Source organism: Oryctolagus cuniculus, chromosome 19, assembly GCF_964237555.1.
Source record: "Oryctolagus cuniculus chromosome 19, mOryCun1.1, whole genome shotgun sequence".
Classification (NCBI taxonomy): Eukaryota; Metazoa; Chordata; class Mammalia; order Lagomorpha; family Leporidae; genus Oryctolagus; species Oryctolagus cuniculus.
The window spans coordinates 41,740,048-41,763,592 of NC_091450.1; the positions used below are offsets into that span (position 1 = coordinate 41,740,048).

General features: G+C 46.7%; 1 protein-coding gene and 1 long non-coding RNA gene across 8 annotated transcripts in view; one reads left to right on the plus strand and one right to left on the minus strand.

The window, feature by feature from the left end:
* Positions 1–8,503, plus strand: part of ZKSCAN5 (zinc finger with KRAB and SCAN domains 5) — a 23,871-nt gene extending 15,368 nt beyond the window's left edge. For all 5 annotated transcript variants that reach the window (XM_051847932.2, XM_008248909.4, XM_008248910.4 and 2 more), the window contains 2 exons: positions 2,794–3,399; positions 6,844–8,503. In XM_051847932.2, the coding sequence (XP_051703892.2) occupies positions 2,794–3,399; positions 6,844–7,964 (1,727 nt within the window). In that variant the 3' untranslated portion in view covers positions 7,965–8,503. The remainder of the gene's footprint in view (positions 1–2,793; positions 3,400–6,843) is intronic.
* On the minus strand, positions 2,460–14,980 carry LOC138846988 (uncharacterized). 3 transcript variants are annotated; one of them, XR_011384550.1, is made up of 2 exons: positions 14,268–14,980; positions 2,460–5,610 (listed from the first exon to the last, which is right to left on the minus strand). It is a non-coding gene; the product is annotated as an uncharacterized lncRNA (long non-coding RNA). The 3 variants fall into 3 exon arrangements; XR_011384548.1 differs by lacking the exon at positions 2,460–5,610 and adding an exon at positions 7,115–7,858; XR_011384549.1 differs by lacking the exon at positions 2,460–5,610 and adding an exon at positions 7,115–11,639.
* Between the last annotated feature and the right edge of the window lie 8,565 nt (positions 14,981–23,545).

A 23,545-nucleotide genomic window follows, 5' to 3' on the forward strand; every position in this document is an offset into this window, starting at 1 on the left:
GCTGGAGATGTGCCAATCCAAAGCCAGGAGCCAGGAGCCTCTTAGGAGTCTCCCATATGGGTACAGGGGCCCAAGGACTTGGGCCATCCTCCACTGCTTTCCCAGGCCATAGCAGAGAACTGGATCAGAAGTGGAGCAGTCAGGACTTGAACTGGCATCCATATGGGATGCCAGCACTGCAGGTGGTAGCCCCACCTGCTACAGCTTTACCTGCTATGCCATAGTGCTGGCCCCAATCAGTTGTATTATAAATGTTATATTTAATGCAACTTTTTTCATTCTCTTCTTTTTAAATTAGTTTTAATCCCTCACTTGTCTCATTTGAGTCTATTAGTATTGCTTCATCTATTTCAGTTACTTTTCAGGGACTTCATGGGTTTTAGAGTTTGAGGTTGTTTGCACAGTTCTTTTCTATAACATTCCCCAAGTAGGTTTAAGGCTACATTTGATTATTCTCATGCCTATTGATTTCTAGTAACATTGTAGAAGGTCAGAATTTTTAAAAAAGATCCAACAGATTTGGAAATGAGATTTTAAAAAATAAAGGAATCTTAAAGACAGTAGGTTCGATGGAGTGGCTGGGGTTTTGGGAAAACATGAGAGCTTTTTCGAAGACTGAAAAGGAGAAGACTTTAAGACAGCTTTTGCAGGGGCCGGCGCCGTGGTATACGGGTTAAACCACTGCCTGCAGTGCCGACATCCCACACAGGAGTTGGTTCAAGATCCTGCTGCTCTACTTCCAATCCTGCTCTGCTGTGGCCTGGGAAAGCAGTAGAAGATGGCCCATGTCCTTGGGCTCCTGCACCTGGTTTGGATCGGCACAGCTCTGGCCATTGTGGCCAGCTGGGGAGTGAGCCAGCAGATGGAAGACTTCTCTCTCTCTGCCTCTCCTTCTCTCTCTGTGTAGCTCTGACTTTCAAATAAATGGATAAATCTTAAAAAAAAAAAAAAAAAAAAAAAAAAAAAAGGGCCGGCGCCACGGCTCACTAGGCTAATTCTCCACCTGTGGTGCCAGCATACCGGGTTCTAGTCCCGGTCGGGGAGCCGGATTCTGTCCCGGTTGCTCCTCTTCCAGGCCAGCTCTCTGCTGTGGCCCGGGAAGGCAATGGAGGATGGCCCATGTGCTTGGGCCCTGCACCCCATGGGAGACCAGGAGGAAGCACCTGGCTCCTGCCTTCAGATCAGCAGAGCACGCCGGCCGTAGGGGCCATTGGAGGGTGAACCAACGGCAAAGGAAGACCTTTCCCTGTCTCTCTCTCACTGTCCACTCTGCCTGTCAAAAAACAAACAAACACACACACACAGCTATTGCAGAGGAACTTTTAAAAAACTTAGTCCAGGAGAAGAGAGTGTTCAGATCACTGTACAGAGTTGAAAGAATGAATTTTTTTCTTTTTTTTTTTTTAAGACTTACTTTATTTATTTGAAAGTGTTACCGGGAGAGGTAGAGACAGAGAGAGAGAGAGAGAGAATCTTCCATCCACTGGTTTACTCCCCAAATGGCTCCAACAGCCAGAGTTGGGCCGATTCAAATCAAGGAGCCAGGAGCTTCTTCCAGGTCTCTAACATGGGTGCATTTCCCAGGCACATTACCAAGGAGCTGGATCAGAAGTGGAGCAGCCAGGACTTGATTTGGTGCCCATATGGGATGCTGGCACTGTAGGCCAGAGCTTTAACCTGCTGCACCACAGTGCCAGCCCCTGAATTACTTTTGTATGTAAAATGTTTTTTTTATGTATTTATTTTTATGTATTAGAGAGGGAGAGAGAATTAATTCCCCAAATGTCCTTAACAGCCAAAGCTGAGCTGACCTAAAGCCAGGAGCTAGGAACTCAATCCAGGTCTCCCACATGGGCAGCAGGCACCCAACTCTTTGAGCCATCACACTGCTACCTCTCAAGGTATTCATTAGCAGGAAGCTGGATTCAGAAGTGGAGGCAGGCCGCAAACCTAAGGACTTCACCATGGGACTGGGCATCCCAAGCTATAACTTACTGCTCTGTCAAATACCCACCTTTTTTATGTTCTTTTTTTTTAATGGGAGAAGTTTTAAGCATATTTAAATGCTACTGGGAAAGAACTAGCAGGGTTAAATACGGAGACAAGGAAGAACAGATAACTGATGTAGGATTGGCACTGTGAGGTACAGGGTCTAGGAAGGAGGAAGGGTATAATATTCCTTATTTTTGGTTAACTACTGAAGACTTGTCTCTGTAAATGATATTCAACTTCAGTGTTCAGAGTAAAATGTCTGCTGCTGATGCAGTGTATGATGGAACTGATTGCAGTCACTCAAACATCTACATTTATCAGTGACTACTGATTAGTAGTTTCTTCTTCAGATTGGAAAGACTCCCCCCTCACCGACTCATTATACAACTCTGTAATCCTTTGAGGATTAGTAAAACTGCATATGTCACCTTTCTCCTCCAAGCTGTGAATTCACAGGAAGAGGAATGTAACCCAGTATCAAATTTTATTAAGAATATTTTATTGAGTACTGCACGGGTATTGACAAGCATGTACTATATGTAAGTACCATATCAAGGTGATATTCTTTTCTTGAAATAAAATGACTGTTCTCTTGTCTCATTCTTTGGAACCATTCCTACCAGCTCCTCCTCCCCTAATCTCTGTCAGTTTTGCTTGAAGAGTCTTTATCACATTTGTGTCTTTGTATTTTTCACAGTCATGCATTCCAGCACTTTGGCCTCACTTAATTATCCTGAACCCTCATCATTTCTTCTACTGCAGGAAAGACCTAAATGTCCCTTTTCCCTTCTGTGATTTCAGATTGTGAGTCCGGGGCCAATACGGAGCTCACGGTAAAGCAGATTGCTGAGGAAGCCACATCGCATTGGATGGCACCGGGAAACACCGAGCGGAACATTCCTCAGAGTCAAGGGTTTGCAGAAGTCAGCGACCTTAAGGGCATGGTCCAGAGGTGGCAGGTGAACTCCGCTGTGGGAAAATCAAGGCAGAATTCTTCTCAGAAAAGAGATCTCAGCACTGGCAAGGACCTTAACCGTAAGCAGAACACAAATGGTGAGAGAGGTCACAGATGTCTCGACTGTGGCAAATTTTTTCTTCAAGCCTCAAACTTCATTCAACATCGGCGAATCCACACTGGAGAAAAACCGTTTACATGTGGCGAATGTGGGAAAAGCTATAATCAGCGCGTGCACCTCACTCAGCACCAGCGAGTCCACACTGGTGAGAAACCCTATAAATGTCAGGTGTGCGGAAAAGCATTCCGGGTGAGCTCTCATCTCGTGCAGCATCATAGCGTCCACAGTGGAGAGAGACCCTATGGGTGTAATGAATGTGGGAAGAACTTTGGTCGGCATTCACACCTGATCGAACACCTGAAACGCCACTTCAAGGAGAAATCCCAGAGATGTATGTGTGAGGAGTTTGTATTTGGGGAATAAAGGGAGGCAAAAATTGTCCTATGTACTCAGTACAATAGGATGGACAGATTGTGACACTGGAAGCAGTAAGAAGGGTCAAAGGTGCAAATATATTTTATTCTTATTTATATTTAAGTTGTCAAATCAGTAGACAAAATCCTGTGCACATCTGTTTACTTTCCCAAGAGGCGTCTACTTTCAGCTCTTAATCTATCCTGGTAATTCCATATTTTAAAGAAATATGCTATTGGTTGGCCTATCCTTTTTAGACATTATCTGTGAACTTTATATTGTAGCATGTGAGACTTTAGCCCTCTTACATGCTTCCTTCTGTTGTCCCCCTTTTCCTGATTTAATTATATTATTATTGTTATTTGACAGGCAGAGTTAGAGAGAGAGAGAGAGAGAGACAGAGAAAGGTCTTCCTTTTCCGTTGGTTTACCCCCCAAATGGCCGCTATGGCCGGCGCACTGCGCCGATCCGAAGCCAGGAGCCAAGTGCCTCTCCTGGTCTCCTATGTGGGTGCAGGGCCCAAGCACTTGGGCCATCCTCCACTGCCTTCCCGGGCCACAGCAGAGAGCTGGACTGGAAGAGGAGCAACCGGGACAGAATCCGGCACCCCAACCAGGATTAGAACCCGGGGTGCCGGCGCCACAGGCGTAAGATTAGCCAAGTGAGCTGCTGCGCCAACCTATATTATTGATTTTAAAATTATAACAGTAGTACAGGGAGTTCGTAGGAAAGAGATCACCCACAATCCCACCATCATAATAGAACTGTTACTGTTTAGTGTGTTTCCTTATATATTTTAAAAAATTTACTTATTTGCTAGAGAGGCAGAGTTACAGACAAAGGGAGGGACAGAGAAGTCTTCCATCTGCTAGTTCACTCCCCAAGTGGCCACAACAACTGGAGGTAGGTTGATCCGAAGCCAGGAGCCAGGAGCTTCTTCTGGGTCTCCCACTCAGGTGCAGGGGCCCAAGCACTTGAGGCATCCTTTACTGCTTTCCCAAGCCACAGCAGGGGGCTGGATCTGATGTGGAGCAGCCAGGACTTGAACTGGTGCCCACATGGGATGCAAGTGCCACAGGTGTATGCCTAACCACAGTACTATCCCCTCCTTGTATTATTTTTTTCATGACCATATTTACATAGTTGTCCTCATATGGTAAAATTAAGTATAGACATTCATACCTTCCAGTGTTGCTCAGCCCTCATGTTGGTTATCTATGATAACCTGTTTTTGTGTGGTGACATCATAATTCACTTAGCTGTATTTCAGCTGTGGAACTTTGAATTATTTTTCTTTTGTCCTGATAAATGTGTTGTGACTATGAATATTTCTATATTTAGGATTATTTCCTTATAATAGATTCCCAGAATAGGGATTAGTAGATGAAAGAATAAAAATATTTTTATGGCTCTTTATACATACTACCAAATTGCTAAGAACAGTTGCATCACATATGAGAGTATTGGTATTTACTAAATGTTTGCCAGGGTTCTTACATTTTTTTTAGTAAGTGGAGTAATTAGAAGAAAATTCTTTACTCGTTTTCATGAATTTAGTTATGAGTAAGGTTAATTTTCCTATTTTACTTTTTAAAAAATCTTTTCAGGTGACATTAATCTTAAATATGGATGCAATCACCATAAACTTTGCTCTGAACTAAATGAGTCTTTAAGACAGCTCCAGGACTGGGCAAAGTGTTTTTTTTTTTTTTTTGTTTTGTTTTTTTTTAATTATACCTTTGATGTCCCTAAATGCAGCTGTTTTATTCACATTAACTGCCACTGCCATGTCTTCCATCATTGGTAGAGAAGTTTGTGTCTTGAACTTGTTGGATTGAACTGAGCCATTTCGTCAGACAGTTTAGTCCCCTTCTACTTGGTGACTGCCTAATTTGGGAAATCTGATAGTGCTCTGGACTTGAAAAACAGTTGCTTTAGAATAAGTTTTCCTTTTTTTTTTTTTTTTTTAAGATTTATTTATTTATCTGAAAGAGTTACAGAGAGAGGAGAGGCAGAGAGAGAGAGGGAGGTCTTCCATCCTCTGGTTCACTCCTCAATTGGCCGCAACGGCCAGAGCTGTGCTGATCCAAAGTCAGGAGCCAGGAGCTTCTTCTGGGTCTCCCATGTGGGTACAGGGGCCCAAGAACTTGGGCCATCTTCTACTGGTTTCTTAAGCCATAGCAGAGAGCTGGATCGGAAGTGGAGCAGCTGGATCTTAAACTGGTGCCCATATGGGATGCCAGCGCTTCAGGCCAGGGCATTAACCCACTGTGCCACAGCGCCGGCCCCAAGTTTTCCTTTTTTTTTTTTTTTAAGCATCTTCCCTGCAATTGTTCCTATGGCTACTTTCCCAGTTAATACTCACCCCTCTCCCCACCTCATTCTTTTGGGTCAAAGGAGGAACATTTATTTGCTCATCCAGCCATATATGTTGAGAGCCTCTAGTGCTAGGAGCTTGGGGTCCCTCAGGGAACAGGACAGACCCAGTTCATGCCCTCGTGGAGATGTTGGTCTCCTGCGGGTAGCTGAGCATTTCCAAAGGGGAAGCCTGAGGTGCTCTTAGAGGGAAACTAAGCCAGAATTTGATTTAGGATGAAGAGGGCAGCATCTCCCTTCCTGACAGAATTTTTTGCTGACTCATTCATTTCCTGGCTCCTAATCAGATAATCTCCTAACTATATATATATATATATATCCTCTCATAATCCTTTATTTCCTGTTCTTCCAGTTCTTATCACTTCTCACCATCTAATTGTGTATCTTTGTTGTACCTCATTGTGGCTGCCTTACACATTTTGGGAGAAGAGCCCCTTTGCATTTCCTGTGTTCCCTCCCATTTGAGTTGCTTCTCTCCTCTTTATTTAATAATATTTTTCTCTTGTCCCTATTATTGCTTAATCTCTGTAATTCTTATCACCTTTTACATAAGTCATTTTTTGTCCTGTTCTTTTTTCCTGAGCAAATACTAAAAGTTTTTTGTAGGTTTTTTTTTTTTTTTTTTAGATTTTATTTATTTCTTTAAGAGGTAGAATTACAGTGAGAGGGGAAGACAGAGAGAAAGGTCTTTAATCTGCTGGTTCACTCCCCAAAGGGCCACAATGGCTGGAGCTGGGCAGATCTGAAGCCAGGAGCCAGGAGCTTCTTCCAGGATTCCCATGCCCGTGTGGGGGCCCAAGGACTTGGGGCATCTTCTGCTTTCTCAGGCCGTAGCAGAGAGCTGAATTGGAAGTGGAGCATCCAGGACTCAAGCCGGTACTCAGATACCAGCGCCACAGGCAGAGAATTAACCTACAGTGCTACAGTGCTCATTGGTGTCAGATACATAACATGCATTCCCTTCTGTTACTCCTAATTATTTCATAATTTCATCTGATTATTCTGTCAACTGATAACATTTGAATTTGCTCTGTATTTCTTTCAGGCAGTGACAAAAGAAAGAATACAAAGTTGAATGTCAAGAAAATTTCAGAATTTTCAGAAGCAGACATGGAACTATCAGGAAAAATCCAAAGAAATGTTTCTCAAGTTCAAGATTTTGCAGACGACTATGACCACCAAGGCCTGGTGGATAGAAAACCAGGAATTCCCATGAAAGAGATACTAGGACAACCCTCTTCAAAGAGGGTGAATTGCAGTGAAGTCCGGTACATCCACAAAAAATCCTCCACAGGAGAGAGACCACACAAATGTAATACATGTGGAAAGAGTTTTATTCAGAGTGCACATCTTATTCAACATCAGCGAATCCACACTGGAGAGAAACCATTTAGGTGTGATGAATGTGGGAAAAGCTACAATCAACGTGTACACCTCACTCAGCATCAGCGAGTCCACACTGGTGAAAAACCCTACACCTGTCATCTGTGTGGGAAAGCCTTTAGAGTGAGATCCCATCTTGTTCAGCATCAGAGTGTGCACAGTGGAGAGAGACCCTTTAAGTGTAATGAATGTGGGAAAGGCTTTGGGAGGCGTTCACACCTTGCTGGACATCTGCGACTCCACTCTAGAGAGAAATCTCATCAGTGCCATGAATGTGGAGAGATCTTTTTTCAGTACGTTAGCCTGATTGAGCACCAGGTGCTTCACATGGGTCAGAAAAGTGAAAAAAATGGCATTTGTGAGGAAGCATACAGTTGGAACTTGACTGTGATTGAGGATAAGAAGATTGAGTTACAAGAGCAGCCCTACAAGTGCGATATATGTGGAAAAACCTTTGGGTACAGTTCAGACCTTATTCAGCACTACAGAACTCATACTGCAGAGAAAACCCATAAATGTGATATATGTAGAGAAAATGTTGGCCAGTGTTCCCACAAAAAACAACATCCAAAAATCTGTCCCAGCACGAAGTCCCATCAGTGTGATGAATGTGGAAGAGGCTTCACTCTGAAGTCGCATCTTAGTCAACATCAAAGAATCCATACTGGTGAGAAACCCTATCAATGTAAAGAATGTGGAATGAGTTTTAGTTGGAGTTGTAGCCTGTTTAAACATCTGAGAAGCCATGAGAGGACAGATTCCATAAACACCCTAAGTGTGTAAGTATTTCTACTACACAACAGCTCTTAGTTTTAGAAACACCTTCCTAAAGAGAAACGTTACTCCTACAATGAGTACAACAGCTTCAGGTATTTGAAGTTTGCCATCAAACTACAGATATGTTGAGATCCTTCAGGCAGAATTCAGCCTTTGGGAACATTGGAGAATTCACAATAAATAGATATGTTTGCTTTCCCCACTAAGAAATGTTTGGGTTAGCATTTTCATGCTTGGGAATCTAGACAAAGAGAACCTATGGCTATGGTGGATGATGGAGAACCTTCAGGTGACACACCTTCATTTGAAACTCAGAAAACTGATTCTGGGAAAAACCTCATGGATGCAGTAGAAATAAGCTTTATTTGTAGTTTTCTGCTTTGACAGCCTATCTATTCAGGGAAGAGTGCAGTGAAAAAAGAACTCCAGCATGACACCCATTTTGGTACCTCAGCAATGAACCTTTTTTAGAAATAATTATCCCAGCCACTACAATACTCCAGTCACTGTTCCCATCTTGAATATTAAAACCCTTTGAAAAGAAACTGGCAGGTCATCTATTTTGGCAAAATTGGGTGCAGAGGCTAGATGGTATGGTGTGTATGTTTCTACTGCGATATTCAATCTGCAACTTCTTGAAACGTATGTTGTTTTCTTTTGATTCTAGTAGCATTAAGGATAGCCAGTATACGAAGAGGAGTTAAACTAGTAAAATCAGGAGAAACTGTGCTGCTTAGTCACATCTTAAGATGAAGGAACCAGGGGCCTTAGAGGAATAGACTAGAAGGGAAAAACTGGGGTGGTCTGTATTTTATGACTCAAAATAAGGGCAGCTAAATCTATACAATAAGTTGGATCGAGTTAAAGGTCAAGTAATATGTGAGCTGATTCCCAGGTGCCCTGAAGATAGATCTGCCTTAGAGTGACAGTGTTCAGAATGAGTTTCAATTCACTTCACAACTAGAACTCAAAGTCAGTAGTAACAGGGAACAGGCATGATGTGACCCAGTTAGCCCTGCCTTGTGGGAAGGTGTGGGTAGTGGTTTTGGGGGGGCAAGAAAGATGACATGGATAAGATCATTAGCTTGAGCCTGTTAGCTAGGGAGGGTGAAAGTGCTTGAGTGTGCTGAAGCCCTGCCTCTGCTGATTTGCCTGACATACAGTAAGTGTTCCCTAAATATTTACGTCACTGTGGTAACCTATCCAGACCCCTTTACCAAGTTGACACACCCATTCTCTAGCTGCTCTGAGCTTGGGTGGTAAGTGCTCTGTTCTCTCATTTCTCCAGAGACTCTAGGGGAACTGTCCTTGGACAGTGGAGGCTGCTTTCCAAAGGAGTTATCAACCCTCCACACCCTCAGCCAATGACTGATAGCGGTACAAAAGGATAATTCACTTGCTTGGGGTGGGTGGGGAGTCTATGCTGTAATTATGCTCCAGAACCCTCTCTTGGGATCAAGCCAAAGCTAGGCTTTATCTCAGCCTTTGTCCATGCTCAGCTCTTTAACGTCTCTACCGTGTTTCATTTTCCTTAAATGTTTTTTTTCTTTCGAGGACACCCTCAAATCATGTGGCTCAGAATCCCTGTGTCAGGCTCTGCTCCAGAGAACTGATATAGGACATTTGTTAGAATGAGTACTAGGAAGCTGACTGCTAGAAAGTTGTGATGTCACATGGAGTATTGATAGTCCTGGCATGTGGCACCTGTTAAACCACTGAAACATTCACTTATTTATTTTATTTGACAGATACAGTTAGACAGTGAGAGAGACACACAGAGAAAGGTCTACCTTCCGTTGGTTCACCCCCCTAAATGGCCACTACGGCCCGAACTACGCCAATCAGGAGCCAGGAGTCAGGAGCCTCCTCCTGGTCTCCTATGTGGGTGGCAGGGGCCCAAGCACTTGGGCCATCCTCCACTGCCTTCCCGGGCCACAGCAGAGAGCTGGACTGGAAGAGCAACAACTGGGACTAGAGCCCAGCACCCATATGGGATGCTGGCGCTGCAGGCGGAGGATTAACCAAGTGAGCCACAGCGCTAGCCCCAAAACATTCACTTATGAACTGAGATGGTGTGCATTGAGAAAGGTAGTAATAACTTACAAAGATTTGGACAAACAGGAAAATAACAAGGATTATGAGATTCAGAGGCTCTTGCTGAAAACCACTTATTTTTAAAAGTAGCAGTACAAAAAAAAAATTAATGCAAAGTGTTAGAGGGCCTTCTTAGTAGCATTTAAAGAGGCCCTCAACTACACACAAACCACAGAACTGAAGTTCAGCTCTAAGACTAAACAGAATGAGAGAACTGCAGGAATGCCAGACTTCTCAGCTGAGCAAATCTAGCCAAAGTCAGTGCCAAAGGCTGTGGTGGGGAAGAGATGGGCCTACATGAGTAGCTGTATTGAATGCTTTAAATCCCTAGATTGCCCTGCATTCTGGCCCTGTGCAAGTAGCCCACGATGTTGGAATGCCTTAAGTGAGGCAGGCGTTGTACTGTGTTAACATAGTGTTGATGCCCAGAATCTGCTGCTGTCTGCTTACCTGTCTATCAGGTGTGTAGGGTGAAGACTCACCATCGGATCTGAGTGCAAGTGCTACCTTGTGAACAGAGGGCAGGGGTCACATCTAAGGAGCTACAGGGACTGATGCGTGTGCTGGTAGGGCTGGGGGACTATGAGAGTGGATCCTGACCAGGGAGCGTCATATTTAAAATCAGAAAGGGAAATCCTGACATGAGAGTACACTTCAAGTGACAAAACTCAACATTGGCAAGAGGGAGACGAGTCTAACACTGCTGTGATGATTCTTGAAAGCTCTGAAAAAGCAGTGGCCCAAAATGAAACGGTGATATCCAGGCTTGTGTGGCAGACTAAAGGGACTAAAGGCCCGTACATAGACAAAACGGGATGGCACTGCTGTAGTGAACCACCCAAACAACCCCTCACTGGCTGTGTTCTTCAGGAGGGCCTGAAGAGCACTGTTCACCAAGGTTGTAAGGAAGGCTTGCCATGAGGCCCATCAGCGTCACTGAAAAGCTTGCTGATAGTCATTTGCCAGGACTGATAGTAAGCGATGCTCATACACAGCTGGGCTCCCTAGAAGCAAAAGTGGTCACAGATTCTGGAATAACAGAAGCCAGGTACGAAAGAAAGCAAAGTGGGTGTAATTACTGTACTGGGCCGCAAGGCTGAGGGTGCAGATGGCAGACTGACCTCAGGGTTGTATGGAGATGGCTGAAATATCAGTTGCCTAATATAATTAGAAAAGAATGAGTGAACAGACATTTGGAGCCAACTGACCCAAGGAAAGGACACATCTTGGCCTAATTTGCAAGTGGAAGCCAACTCATGCCTAGAATCCATTGACTGAAGGTGAATCTAGTTCCCTTGAGGAAGGATCCTGCTACACCATGGCAAAGTATATGTAGTGTTTCCCCTATCTGACCTACAGAGGCCCATGGTCACCGAGGTAACCATACACTAGAAAAGTGAACACCATAGCTTCCCCATTTCCCTCCCTCCCCCTTAGAGTAGGGGCGTACAGGAGTTAGGTAATAAATGGAGTCCTCAGAACCCTTTTCATGAGCGGATGCTCCCCCAGAGTGTCTTCAGCACAGAACTGTTCATTGTAGTCAGTGTCTGGCTCCTTGAATGACCGCATGTGACTAGAGCTCACCAGCTTTTCCCGAGATGGCACATTAAAAAAAAAAAAAATGTCTGTTTTACTTAGGCCATTACATTCTGAGCCTATTTATTTTGGCATTTTAGCTGCCTCTAAAACAGCTGGTGCTAGTCAAACAGGACAAGATAGATTTTGCTACATAAAAATAAATTTTAAACTTCCATATGGAATACAGGCAAAGCTAAAATAGGAGAAAAATGTTTATACAGTACAGATGAGTCATTAATATCCATTCTGAAGAGAGCTCACACACATGAGGGAGAATGAGTATCTACCATCTGCTCATTTATTCCCTGAATGCCTGCAACAGCTGGGGCTGGGCCAGGCTGAAGCCAGGAACCCAGAACTCGGTCTGGTCTTTCAGGTGGAGCCATCATTTTCTGCCTTCCCGGGTGCACATTAGCAAGAAACAAATTAGAAGTAGGGCTGGGACTAGAACCTAGGCCCTCTTTTATGGGATGTGGGTGTCCTAAGTGGCATCTTAACTGCTATAAATACCTGCCCCTCTTATTTTTGACTACCTAGCATAGTTTAGAGTGTACATATAGAGCCAGTCTGGTTTTCTCATCACTTAATGCTTAAATTTCCCCAAAAGGGAAAAAAAATCAGAGGGAAAGAGAAAAAAAAGGCGGAGCCAGCTAGTTTTAAATAGTGAGTTCTTGGGGCCGGGGCTGTGGCATAGTGAGTAAAGCCGCTGCGTGCAGTGCAGGTATCCCATATGGGTGCCAGTTCAAGTCCCGGCTGCTCCTCTTCCGATCCAGCTCTCTGCTAATGGCCTGGGAAAGCAGTAGAAGATGGCCCAAGCCCTTAGGCCCCTGCACCCATGTGGGAGACCCGGAGGAGGCTCCTGGCTTTGGATTGGCACAGCTCCGACCACTGTGGCCAATTGATGAGTGGACCAGTGGATGGAAAACCTCTGTCTCTGCCTCTCTTTCTGTGTAACTCTTGACTTTCAAATAAATAAATAATTTTTTTTTTTTAATAGTGAATTCTCTGCTTTCCCAGGCATGTTAGCAGGGAGCTGGAAGTGGAGCAGCCAGGACTCTAACCAGTGCCCATTTGGGATGCTGGCTCTGCTGGTGGAGGCTTAACCTTCTATGCCACAGTGCCAGCCCCTATTTTACATTTTTCAAATGATCCCGGCACCTCAACTTCAGACTGTCTCCTCCACTGGCTGGGTATATACAGTCCTCACAGTTCTTACCCTGAAATTTAATTCTTAATGCTTGCAAACCTTATCAAAACTAGATACATCCTAGCCGGCGCCGTGGCTCAATAGGCTAATCCTCCACCTTGCGGCGCCGGCACACCGGGTTCTAGTCCCAGTCGGGGCACCGGATTCTGTCCCGGTTGCCCCTCTTCCAGGCCAGCTCTCTGCTATGGCCAGGGAGTGCAGTGGAGGATGGCCCAGGTGCTTGGGCCCTGCACCCCATGGGAGACCAGGAAAAGCACCTGGATCCTGGCTCCTGCCATCGGATCAGCGCGGTGCGCCGGCTGCAGCGGCGGCCATTGGAGGGTGAACCAACGGCAAAAGGAAGACCTTTCTCTCTCTGTCTCTCTCTCTCACTGTCCACTCTGCCTATCAAAAAAAAAAAAAAAAAAACAAAAAAAAACAAAAAAAAAAAAACAAAACTAGATACATCCTCTAGAATAAGGACTGTCTTTTGCTTTCATTGTTGCCCTTAAGTCACCTAACAAAGTTGCTGCAGTTAATTTAAGAAAACTCAATATAGGCCTGGCATTTCAATTCCTGAAGGGCATGTATTTATAGATTTCACTGTGACAGGCTATTTATCAAGCATCTGAATAGAGGAATACTGTAGCAGTGAAAGTTTAAAATACAGAAACAGACATGTCCACAGGTAAGTCACATACATGGTTCCCATTATACCTCCTGTAACCAACCTATTTCTCCAGCAAACAGTCATGTTCACAGTGTATTCTCCACAATTCATCTATCAATTGCCTATAATCTGCTTAGCGCTGGCCTGTAAAATCAATGTTTTCCTCGGTCTTCTACCACTTAGCTTCTGTCAATAACGGAAGCATCTTTCTTGCTAGGAAATGGAGGCAAGGTGTTATCTAGGCTTCCTTTTCACAGGTAACTTGAGCCTACCATAGAATTCCCGAATTGGAAGGGCCCTTGAGATAATCTCATTTATGTGACTTAGGATCGATTTTTTTAAAAGATTTATCTTTATTTGAAAGGCAGATGATAGAGATGGGAGGAGAGAAGGAGAGAGAGAGATCTTCCATCTCTTGGTTCACTACCCAAATACCCCCAACACCAGAACTCGGCTAGCCGGAAGCCAGGCACGCCATCAGGGTTTCCTCTGTGGGTGGCAGGGGCAAGTACGTGAGCCAAGGACAAGTACTTCTGCCTTCCAGACCCACCAGCAGGAAGGTGGCTCGGCTCGAACTAGGCACTGCAACACGGGGAGGCAGGAGCCCCACGCAAAGGCTTAACCCGCTGCGCCCACGCCCACCCCTACTCGGGATCGACGTTAAGCCTGGAGTCTAAGCTTCGTCCCAGATCGCCCTGCTCAGCGGCAGAGCGAGCACTGGTCTCCCAGAGGCCCAGCTCTCCACCGTGACACCCACCACCTCCCCCACTCTGCTACTCACCCCGCTCAGTCAAGCGGCGACCGAAAGCCCAGCCGGTGTCCGAAGGGGCTCACGAAACAGGCCATCACAAAGTCCTGCAACTCAAAGGCAAAACGCCAACAGCAGTCTGATACTGCAGACACTCCGTTAACCCCTGCCGTCGGTGGCGGGTTCCGGGTGAACAGCCGATCTGCAGCACCTGAGGCTGGTCAGGCCCCCCGGAACTTGGTCTTCCGGAACCCAGAGATGACACCAGGGTCACCTTGTCCCCGAGCCCTCGGGGTGCAAACCCAGGACGCCAGGGCACAGGAGGGGCACGCGGACTGCCTTTCCCGGTCCCACAGCATCTCGCCTTCCCTCCGGGACCCGGTGCTGTCGCTGAGCGGAAACAGCGCCGCCCACTGCCGAGGCTCGGCCGAAGGGCAGGGACGGGCTCCCACGCCCGGTCTGCGGGCCGTCGGGCTCAGGGCGACCGTGGAACACGACGACTGTCCGCACCGGTCGCACCCGCCTCTCACCGTGGATCGCCGGGCCGTCTGAGGCGCTGAGGTATCCAAGGCGCTGAATTCCGAGCGTCCCGGAAGCGCCAGGAACCGGAAGTGCGTCACATCCGTCTTCCGGGACTGCGCTCCGCTCCGGCGTACTCTCTAGGAACGCGGGAGGACTCTGCGTCGGTGTTCTCAAAGCTGTCGCCGGTGGCTTTGAGAATCCGGTTCCTCAGCTTCTGGGCCCGGAGGACGTGTAGGGGCAGAGAAGAGGGGATCAGGTTTCCCTGGCTACTACCTTGCTCAGATGCTTACACTTTTCTTGTTTTCTTACTGATGCCAGTAAGTGCGGTAACTGACACACGGGTGTAGACAGACGAAGGCCAAGGATAAATGGTTTTCCAGACCCGAGTGCTTGCTGCTTATTTGTGTATTGGCAGTCGGAAAGTCAGTATTTTCCTTTTTAATTTTTAATTTTATTTTATTTATTTGAAAGACAGAGCTACAGAGAGAGGTAGAGACAGAGAGAGAGGTCTTCCATCCAATGGTTCACTCCCCCAGATGGCCACAATGGCTGGAGCTGCGCCGATCCAAAGCCAGGAGCCAGGAGCTTCTTCCAGGTCTCCCACGCAGGTGCAGGGGCCCACAGACTTGGGTCATCATCTACTGCTTTCCCAGGCCATAGCAGAGAGCTGGATCGGAAGAGGAGCAGCCAGGACTAGAACAGATATCCCTATGGGGTGCTGGCGCTTCAGGCCAAGGCTGGGGCCTTAACCCGCTGCACCACAGCGCTCCGGCCTGGAAAGTCAGTATTTTCAAAGACTTGATCTATGGGCAAAGGTGTTCTTTGCAGCGTTAGTTATAGGATCCAGAGCTGGGCTAATGTTCCCAGGGAGTTTTCAGAGCAACAATAGGGAGATTACCCATAGTGAGTTGAATTCTGTGGCACATTCGCTGTCACTGTCATAACCATCATGATGGCTTCTAGCGGTACTTCCTGAGTAGGTCGAGTATAACCTCACCTTTGGGCGGGCTGTTGACCTGGTGGTGGTTAAGACTCAGGTTAAGATTCCTGCGTCTCATATGAGAGTGCCTGGTTTGAGTTCTATTCCTGCTTCTGATTCTCATAGAATGTGCACCCTGGGAGGCAGCAGGTGATGGCTCAACACCTGGGTCGCTGTCATCCATGTACTAGACCTAGATCGAGTTCTTGGCTTCTGACTTCAGTCTGGTCTGACTCAAGCTGTGCAGGCATTAGCAAGGGGGTTGGGGAAGAAGATCTCTGTCCATCTCTGTTTCTCTCTCTCTCTCTGCCTTTCAAATAAATAAAGATAAAACACAATAACTTCACCTTTCATAAATCGTGGACTGAGACCCTGAATGGCTGTGACATGAAGTTCTGAGACAAGTGTATGATCAAGTACAACAATGGAAAATTGAACAAAAGAAACAGCCACCTACTACATACAGAGCCTAAAGGTAACCAGGAGGTAACCTGAGCTGCCTTCTAAGCCCTGACTAACGTTCCATTCCTTATGGGGTTAGAGCTTGCTGAGGTTGCCACTGTTTCTTTCTTCTTCCTTGTGACTCTTTTCAATCATGCGTTTGCGTGCGTCTGCACTGTTGTCACCAGATGACTCTAAACTAGGCCCCTGTTGAAATCATATTCTCAGAACGTGTTCCTACAGATACATCTTCGTATTTCCTCCCAGTGTCACAAGTCATCTCTAAGAGCCATCACATTGTTATGCATTCCATTTTTCTTCTTGTTTAAACTGGTTTCTCCTCCCCATCCCCTGTCTCTGTTCTTATCATGAAGTGCCTGATGTGTCCAGGAAGGTAGGTTATTGAGTGCAGTTGGCTGGGTCTAAGTGTTTGTATTTCTGTGGTGCATGTGGCAGGGACTGTGGGGCCATTGTATTAACTCCTTTCTTGGCGCCAGTGCTGTGGCATAGTGGGTAGAGCCATCACCTGCAGTGCCGGCATCCTATATGGGCGCTGGTTCGAGGCCCGGCTGCTCCACTTCCAATCCAGCTCTCTGCTATGGCCTGGGGAAGCAGTAGAAGATGGCCCAAGTCCTTGGATCCCAGCACCCGCGTGGCAGACCTGGAAGAAGCTCCTGGCTCCTTGCTTCGGATCAGCGTAGCTCTAGCCATTGCAGCCAATTGGGGAGTGAACCAGTGGATGGAAGACTTCTCTCTCTCTGCCTCTCCTTTGCTCTCTGTGTTAACTCTGACTTTCAAATAAATAAATAAATCTTTAAAAAAATAATAACTCCTTTCTTTATTTACTGATCTACTGGCAGGAAGAGCCCAAAGAGGCCTAGTGTTCTTCAGTCTGCAGTTCATTGTAACATCTAATATATGTCCTAGAGAAAGTGTTTCCCCTGGGAATCAGGACCATAACCCGACAGACTCTAGATTTTGAACATAGGAGGCACAAATGGGTTCTGGAGTATGATAGTACTGGGTCTATCCTATTCCAGCTCCTTGGTTTCTGAACAAATGTGGTCCCGCTGTTGGAGACAAAATACCACTCATGCATATTGATTCCAGGCATGTTAATGCATGCTCTGTATTCTGAAGGGCAGCTCCCCAGCTTTCCAGGGTGTTATAGTTCAGCCAGCAATTTAGCTGGATCTTCAACAGCCATTCCTCAATTCTCTGGCCAGCTGCCTCTGGATGATGGTGGGTCACAGGCTCATTGTCACATTGCCTTGTCTAGCGAATGGGTTCTTCAGTTTATGTCAAAAGATAAGGCATAGCCGGCGCCACAGCTCACTAGGCTAATCCTCAGCCTTGCGGCGCCAGCACACCAGGTTCTAGTCCTGGTTGGGGCGCTGGATTCTGTCCCGGTTGCCCCTCTTCCAGGCCAGCTCTCTGCTGTGGCCCGGGAAGGCAGTGGAGGATGGCCCAAGTGCTTGGGCCCTGCACCCCATGGGAGACCAGGAGAAGTACCTGGCTCCTGCCATCGGATCAGCAGGGTGTGCCGGCTGCAGCGGCCATTGGAGAGTGAACCAACGGCAAAGGAAGACCTTTCTCTCTGTCTCTCTCTCTCACTGTCCACTCTGCCTGTAAAAAAAAAAAAAAAAAGATAAGGCATAGTGCATGCCCTCAAATTGTGAGGCAAAGCAGTTGGGGAACACAAGCCCATATTTAGAGCATGTATCTATCCTGGCAAAAAACAAATTGCACTCAACCAGGTGGTAACTGGTGTCCCCAGGGCTCCGTGTCAGTCTCTAATCCTGCGAGGTCTCTAGTGCCGGCAGATCAGACACTGCAGTGGTAGGAGTTTTATCAGCCTTGGTAAGAGGTAGCCCATATGGTTGGAAACATGCACAGCCTCCGCCCTTCCACCACAGTCTCTTTGTTCCTGAGCCAATTGCATAAGCACTTGAATAGCCCCTGACCAACAAGCCAAACCAGTTATTGCCCAAGTCATTGGATGTCTGTACCTTAGGTTACCACTGCTGAGACAGGATGTGCATGACTAAACGTACTACTGCTGGGGGGGGGCGGGATTTTCTTTCTTTTTTCTTTTTACAGGCAGAGTGGACAGTGAGAGAGAGAGAGAGGGAGAGAGAGAGAGAAAGGTCTTCCTTTTGCCGTTGGTTCACCCTCCAATGGCCGCCGCGGCCAGCGCGCTGCAGGCCTATCCGAAGGCAGGAGCCAGGAGCCAGGTGCTTCTCCTGGTCTCCCATGGGGTGCAGGGCCCAAGCACTTGGGCCATCCTCCATTGCCTTCCCGGGCCACAGCAGAGAGCTGGCCTGGAAGAGGGGCAACCGGGATAGAATCTGGAGTCCCGACCAGGACTAGAACCCGGTGTGCCAGCGCTGCAAGGCAGAGGATTAGCCTAGTTAGCCGCGGCACTGGCCTGGGGGGAGAATTTTCATTACCATTGTCCTTCAGAGCAAGCTTTGAGTGGGACTGAACACCCAAAATATCTTAATTGGATCAAGTCTCCGCTCTATCATTCACTTATGACTTTGGTGCTTAAAGTCTGCATGATGTGGGAACTAAATCATGCTTATATCAAGGTCGTCCCAGGATGGGGTGGGCCTTCAATCTAAATGATTTCCTTGTAAAAAGGAGAGAGGCAGGTATTTGACCTAGTGGTTAAGATGCTGGCTAGATGGGGCCGGCGCTGTGGCGTAGCGGGTAAATCTGCCACCTGCAGTGCCGGCATCCCATGTAGGCGCCAGTTCAAGTCCTGGCTGCTCCACTCTGATCCAGCTTTCTGCTAATGGCCTGGGAAAACAGTGGAAGATGGCCCAAGTCCTTGGGGCCCTGAACCCACGTGGGAGACCCAGAAGAAGCTCCTGGCTCCTGGCTTCGGATCAGCACAGCTCTGGCAGTTGCAGCCATCTGGGGCGTGAACCAGCAGATGGAAGACCGACCTCTCTCTCTCTTTCTCTGCCTCTCTTTCTATCTGTGTGTGTAACTCTTTCAAATAAATAAATAAATCTTAAACAAAAAAAGATGCTGGTTAGAATACCCACATGTCATATCAGAGTGCTTGGGTTTGATTTTCAGCTCTGGCTCCAGATTCCAGCTCCCTGCTAGCTGAGTGTTTTTCTCTGAATTCATGGCTTCCATCTTAAGCCTGACTCAGTCCTACTGTTATGGGCATTTGGGGAGGGAACCAGATGATATGAGCTCTCTAGCTAATCTCTATCTCTATCTCTAGCCCTATCCCCTTTGTCTATCTTTCTGCATCTGAAGTAAATAGATAACACTTAAAAAAAAAAAAAAAAAAAGCTGGACACAGCACCCAGGAAGAATGCAGAGTGAAGATGAAGACAAAGATTGTGAAGCGAAGGAATGCCGGAAGCTGGAGAGGCATGGACAGACCCTTCCTCACAGCCCCCAGAGGCATGGACAGACCCTTCCTCACAGCCCCCAGGGGCATGGACAGACCCTTCCTCACAGCCCCCAGGGGCATGGACAGACCCTTCCTCACAGCCCCCAGAGGAAACCACACCTTGATTTCTGATTTTAGCCTCCAAAACTGGGAGGCACTCCATTTCTGTTGTTTAAGCTCATCAGTTTATGGTACGTTGTTATGGCAGCCATGGAAAACTAACACACTCTCCTACTGGGGGCTTTCCTTACACTCCGTACAGCATTTGTATCCAGCAGAGACACTTTGGAACCATTGGATTTGCGAGTAAACTTGCGTGGCTACCTGGACTTACTGTAGAGACTTCTGTTGCTCTAAGCCCCTTCAAATGAATGGAAATCCCCAGGTCACATGACAATGGGTTGCAATAGTTTTCCTCTGTGTGGCATATATGGCCTCCAGTATCCAAAGAGGCTCCTCAAGCATGTGCTAATTTAATTGGGATTAGAGGGTGCAGGTGAGACAACTGTCCTTTACCATGCGGTGATGTCCTTACGTGCCCCAGACCACCGGCCCCTTCTCCCTCAAGCCTTCACCGATTGGACAGGCTCCTGAATCTTCAGGTTTATGTATTGCCCTACTGGTTATTTGTCTAGGACATCCAGAATCCTTGCCACTTCTGTCCACTGGACAAATAGTATTTGTCACCAATATCATGAAGCAGCATGAAGGTTGGATACAAGTTTCCTGAGAACAGGTACCAGGATCCTACTCTTTTCCCTGAACTGGCTCCGAGTTTAACCCAGGTAACCTGCTGAGGCCGCACACGTAGTCTCCTTTGCATTATTGCCATGGGTATAAACAGATCCTAGGCCTTATTTTCAGTTCGGCCTGGCTACCTTGATAATTTATCAAAAATCAGCGTAGATAGATAGATAAAGATTTATTTCTAAACTTTTTATTCCACTCCATAGATCCGTCTCTTAAAAAATTGAAAAAAAATTGAGAGAATGAGAGCGAGAGAGAGAGAAAGAAAGATACCATCTGCTAGCTCACCTCCCAGATGCCTGAAGCTAACACTGAATTGGGCTCAGGAGCTGGAATCACAGCCCAGGTCTCCCACATGGGTGGCAGGATCCCAGTTATTTGAGCCATTACTGCTGCCTACCAGGGTCTGCATTGGTAGGAAACTAGACTCAGGTGCCTGAGACAGGAAATTGAATCCCGGCACTCTGATGTGGGACTTGGGTTTCCTTCCTTCCTTACTCCCTCCCTCCCTCCCACCCTCCCTCTCTCTCCCTCTCTCTTTCTCTCTCTCCCTCTCTCTCTCTTTTATTAAAGATATATTTTATTTATTTGAAAGAGTTACACAGAGAGAGGAGAGGCAGAGAGAGAGAGAGTGGTCTTCTATATGCTGGTTCACTCCCCAGTTGGCTGCAATAGCCAGAGCTGAGCCGATCTGAAGCCAGGAGTCAGGAGCTTCCTCCGAGGAAGGGGTGCAGGGGCCCAAGGACTTGGGTCATCTTCCACTGCACTCCCGGGCCACAGCAGAGTGCTGGCCTGGAAGAGGGGCAACCGGGACAGAATCCGGTGCCCCGACTGGGACTAGAACCTGGGGTGACGGCGCCGCAGGTGGAGGATTAGCCTAGTGAGCCACAGTGCCGGCCAAGGTCTTGGGTTTCTTAACCACTAGGCTAGACACCTCCAAATGCAAATTCTGAATCCTTAATATATAAACTACATAAACTTTAAATCAAGTTGTCCCATACCAGAGTGCCTAGTTCGTTTCCCTGCTCCCTGGCTTCCTTTCCAGTTTCCTGCTAATATACACTCTGGGAGGCAACAGATGATGGCTCAAGTATTTGTGTCCCAGTTATGCATGTGAGGAGCCTGGACTGAGTTCCAGACTCCTAGCATGGGCCTGGCCCAGCCCTCGCCATTGCAAGTTTTTGAGGAGTGAAGCAGCACATGGAAGATCTCTTTCTCTTTCTCTGTCTGCCTTTTAAGTGAAAAGAAAATAAATAAAGAATAAAGATTAAGACTAAGACTAACATCTATTCCTGGGGAGAGACATTTGACCTGGTAGTTGCGATGCTGGTTGGGGCACCTCCATCCCCTATAAGAATACCTGGGTTCAAGTCCTAGCTCTGGCTCCTGATTCCAGCTTCCCACTAATGCAAACCCTATGGGGCAGCAGATGGTGGTGCAAGGAGGTGGGTCCCTGCCATCCACCTGGGAGACCTGGGTTGAATTCCAGGCCTGGGCTAGGCCTCACTCTTGCAGGCATTTGGGGAGCAAACCAGTGAGTGGGAGCTTTCTGTCTGTCTGTCTCTCTCTCTCTCTCTCTATATATATATATATATAAATAATACCACATATATATGTGTGTGTGTATATATATGCATATATATACACGTGGGTTTTTTATTAAACACTTTTGTTTAGTGTGCAGCTCTTGTACTTTTGGGGGTATCATGCAATATTTCAACACATGTATACACTATAAACTGGTCAAATCAAGCCATCAGTATTGCTGCTTCTTTACCTGTTATTTATCTTTGGAGTGCATCAGCACCTCTCTTCCAGTTCTTTCTATAGTATATGAAATGATTCTGAATGTATCTTCCAGCATATAATACGTATATTATATATCAAGATGCTTGATTTTTGTATAATGACTATTAGTTTCCTATTGGTGGTATATTACCCCAGATTTAGTGTCTTAAACCACAAAAGTTTACTACCTTCGAGTTCAGAAGGTCAGCAGTCTAACATGGGTCAACAGGGCTACATTTTCTTCTGCATCCTCTTGGAGAGGATTAATTTCCCTGCCTTTCCCCCCTTCTAGGGGGCTGCCTGCCTGCCTCAGCTCCCAGCGTGTTTTCCATCATCTTCAGAGCTAGCTAGTGTAACACTTCCAAACTTCTGTCTAGGGACTGATGATGCTGGCAGCCAGTATCAGAGCAGAGCTTTGAGTCCCGGCTGCTCGGCTTCCTACCCAGCTTCCTGGGAAGGCAGTGGAAGGTGGCCCTGGGGCCCCTGCCACGTATGGGAGGATAGGATGGAGTGGCTGGCTCCTGGCTCCAGCTTGGCCCACCTCTGGCTGTTGTGGCTGGCTATGTGGGGAGTGAACCTCTCACCCCCTGTCTCTCTCTCTGTCACTCTCTCTTAAAAATAAATAAATATTTTTTAAGTGAAAGAAAAATATTTCTCTAATACTCCTACCTCCCTTTTATAAGGACTCTTATGGTTGCCCTCACTGGATAATCCATAATAATCTTCCTGCCTCATAGTCCTTAACATAGTCATGTCTTTAAAGTCCCCTTTTGCTGTGGAAGGTAAATCTTTCCAGGTTCCAGAGAGCAGGACTTGGAGATGTTTGGGGAGCTATGATTCCACCTGCCATAATGACCTGGTAACTTAAAATCTTGATAACTTAAAAAAATTATTTATTTATTTATTTGACAGAGTTATATAGAGAGATGAATATATAGGGAGTTTTCCATCCACTGGTTCACTCACCAAATGGCTACAATGACTGGGGCTGGGCCAGGCGGAAGTCAGGAGCCAAGAGATTGTTCCAGTTCTGCCACATGGGTGCAGGGGTCCAAGGACTTGGGCCATCCTCTGCTGGCAGCTTTACCTGCTACACCACAACACCCACCCCGATAGCTCTTTTTTTTTTTTTTAAGATTTATTTATTTATTTGAAAGAGTTACACAGAGAGAGAAGCAGAGAGAGAGAGAGAGAGAGAGAGAGAGAGAGATCCTCCATCTGCTGATTCACTCCCCAGATGGCCGCGACAACCAGAGCTGAGCCGATCTGAAGCCAGGAGCCAGGAGCTTCTTCTGGGTCTCCCACATGGATGCAGGGGCCCAAGGACCTGGGCAATCCTCGCTGCCCCCTCCCCCCCAATAGCTCTTTTTAAAGGAGAAGTTTGGCTAGGTGTTTTTCTTGTTTTTTGGTAAATGCCTT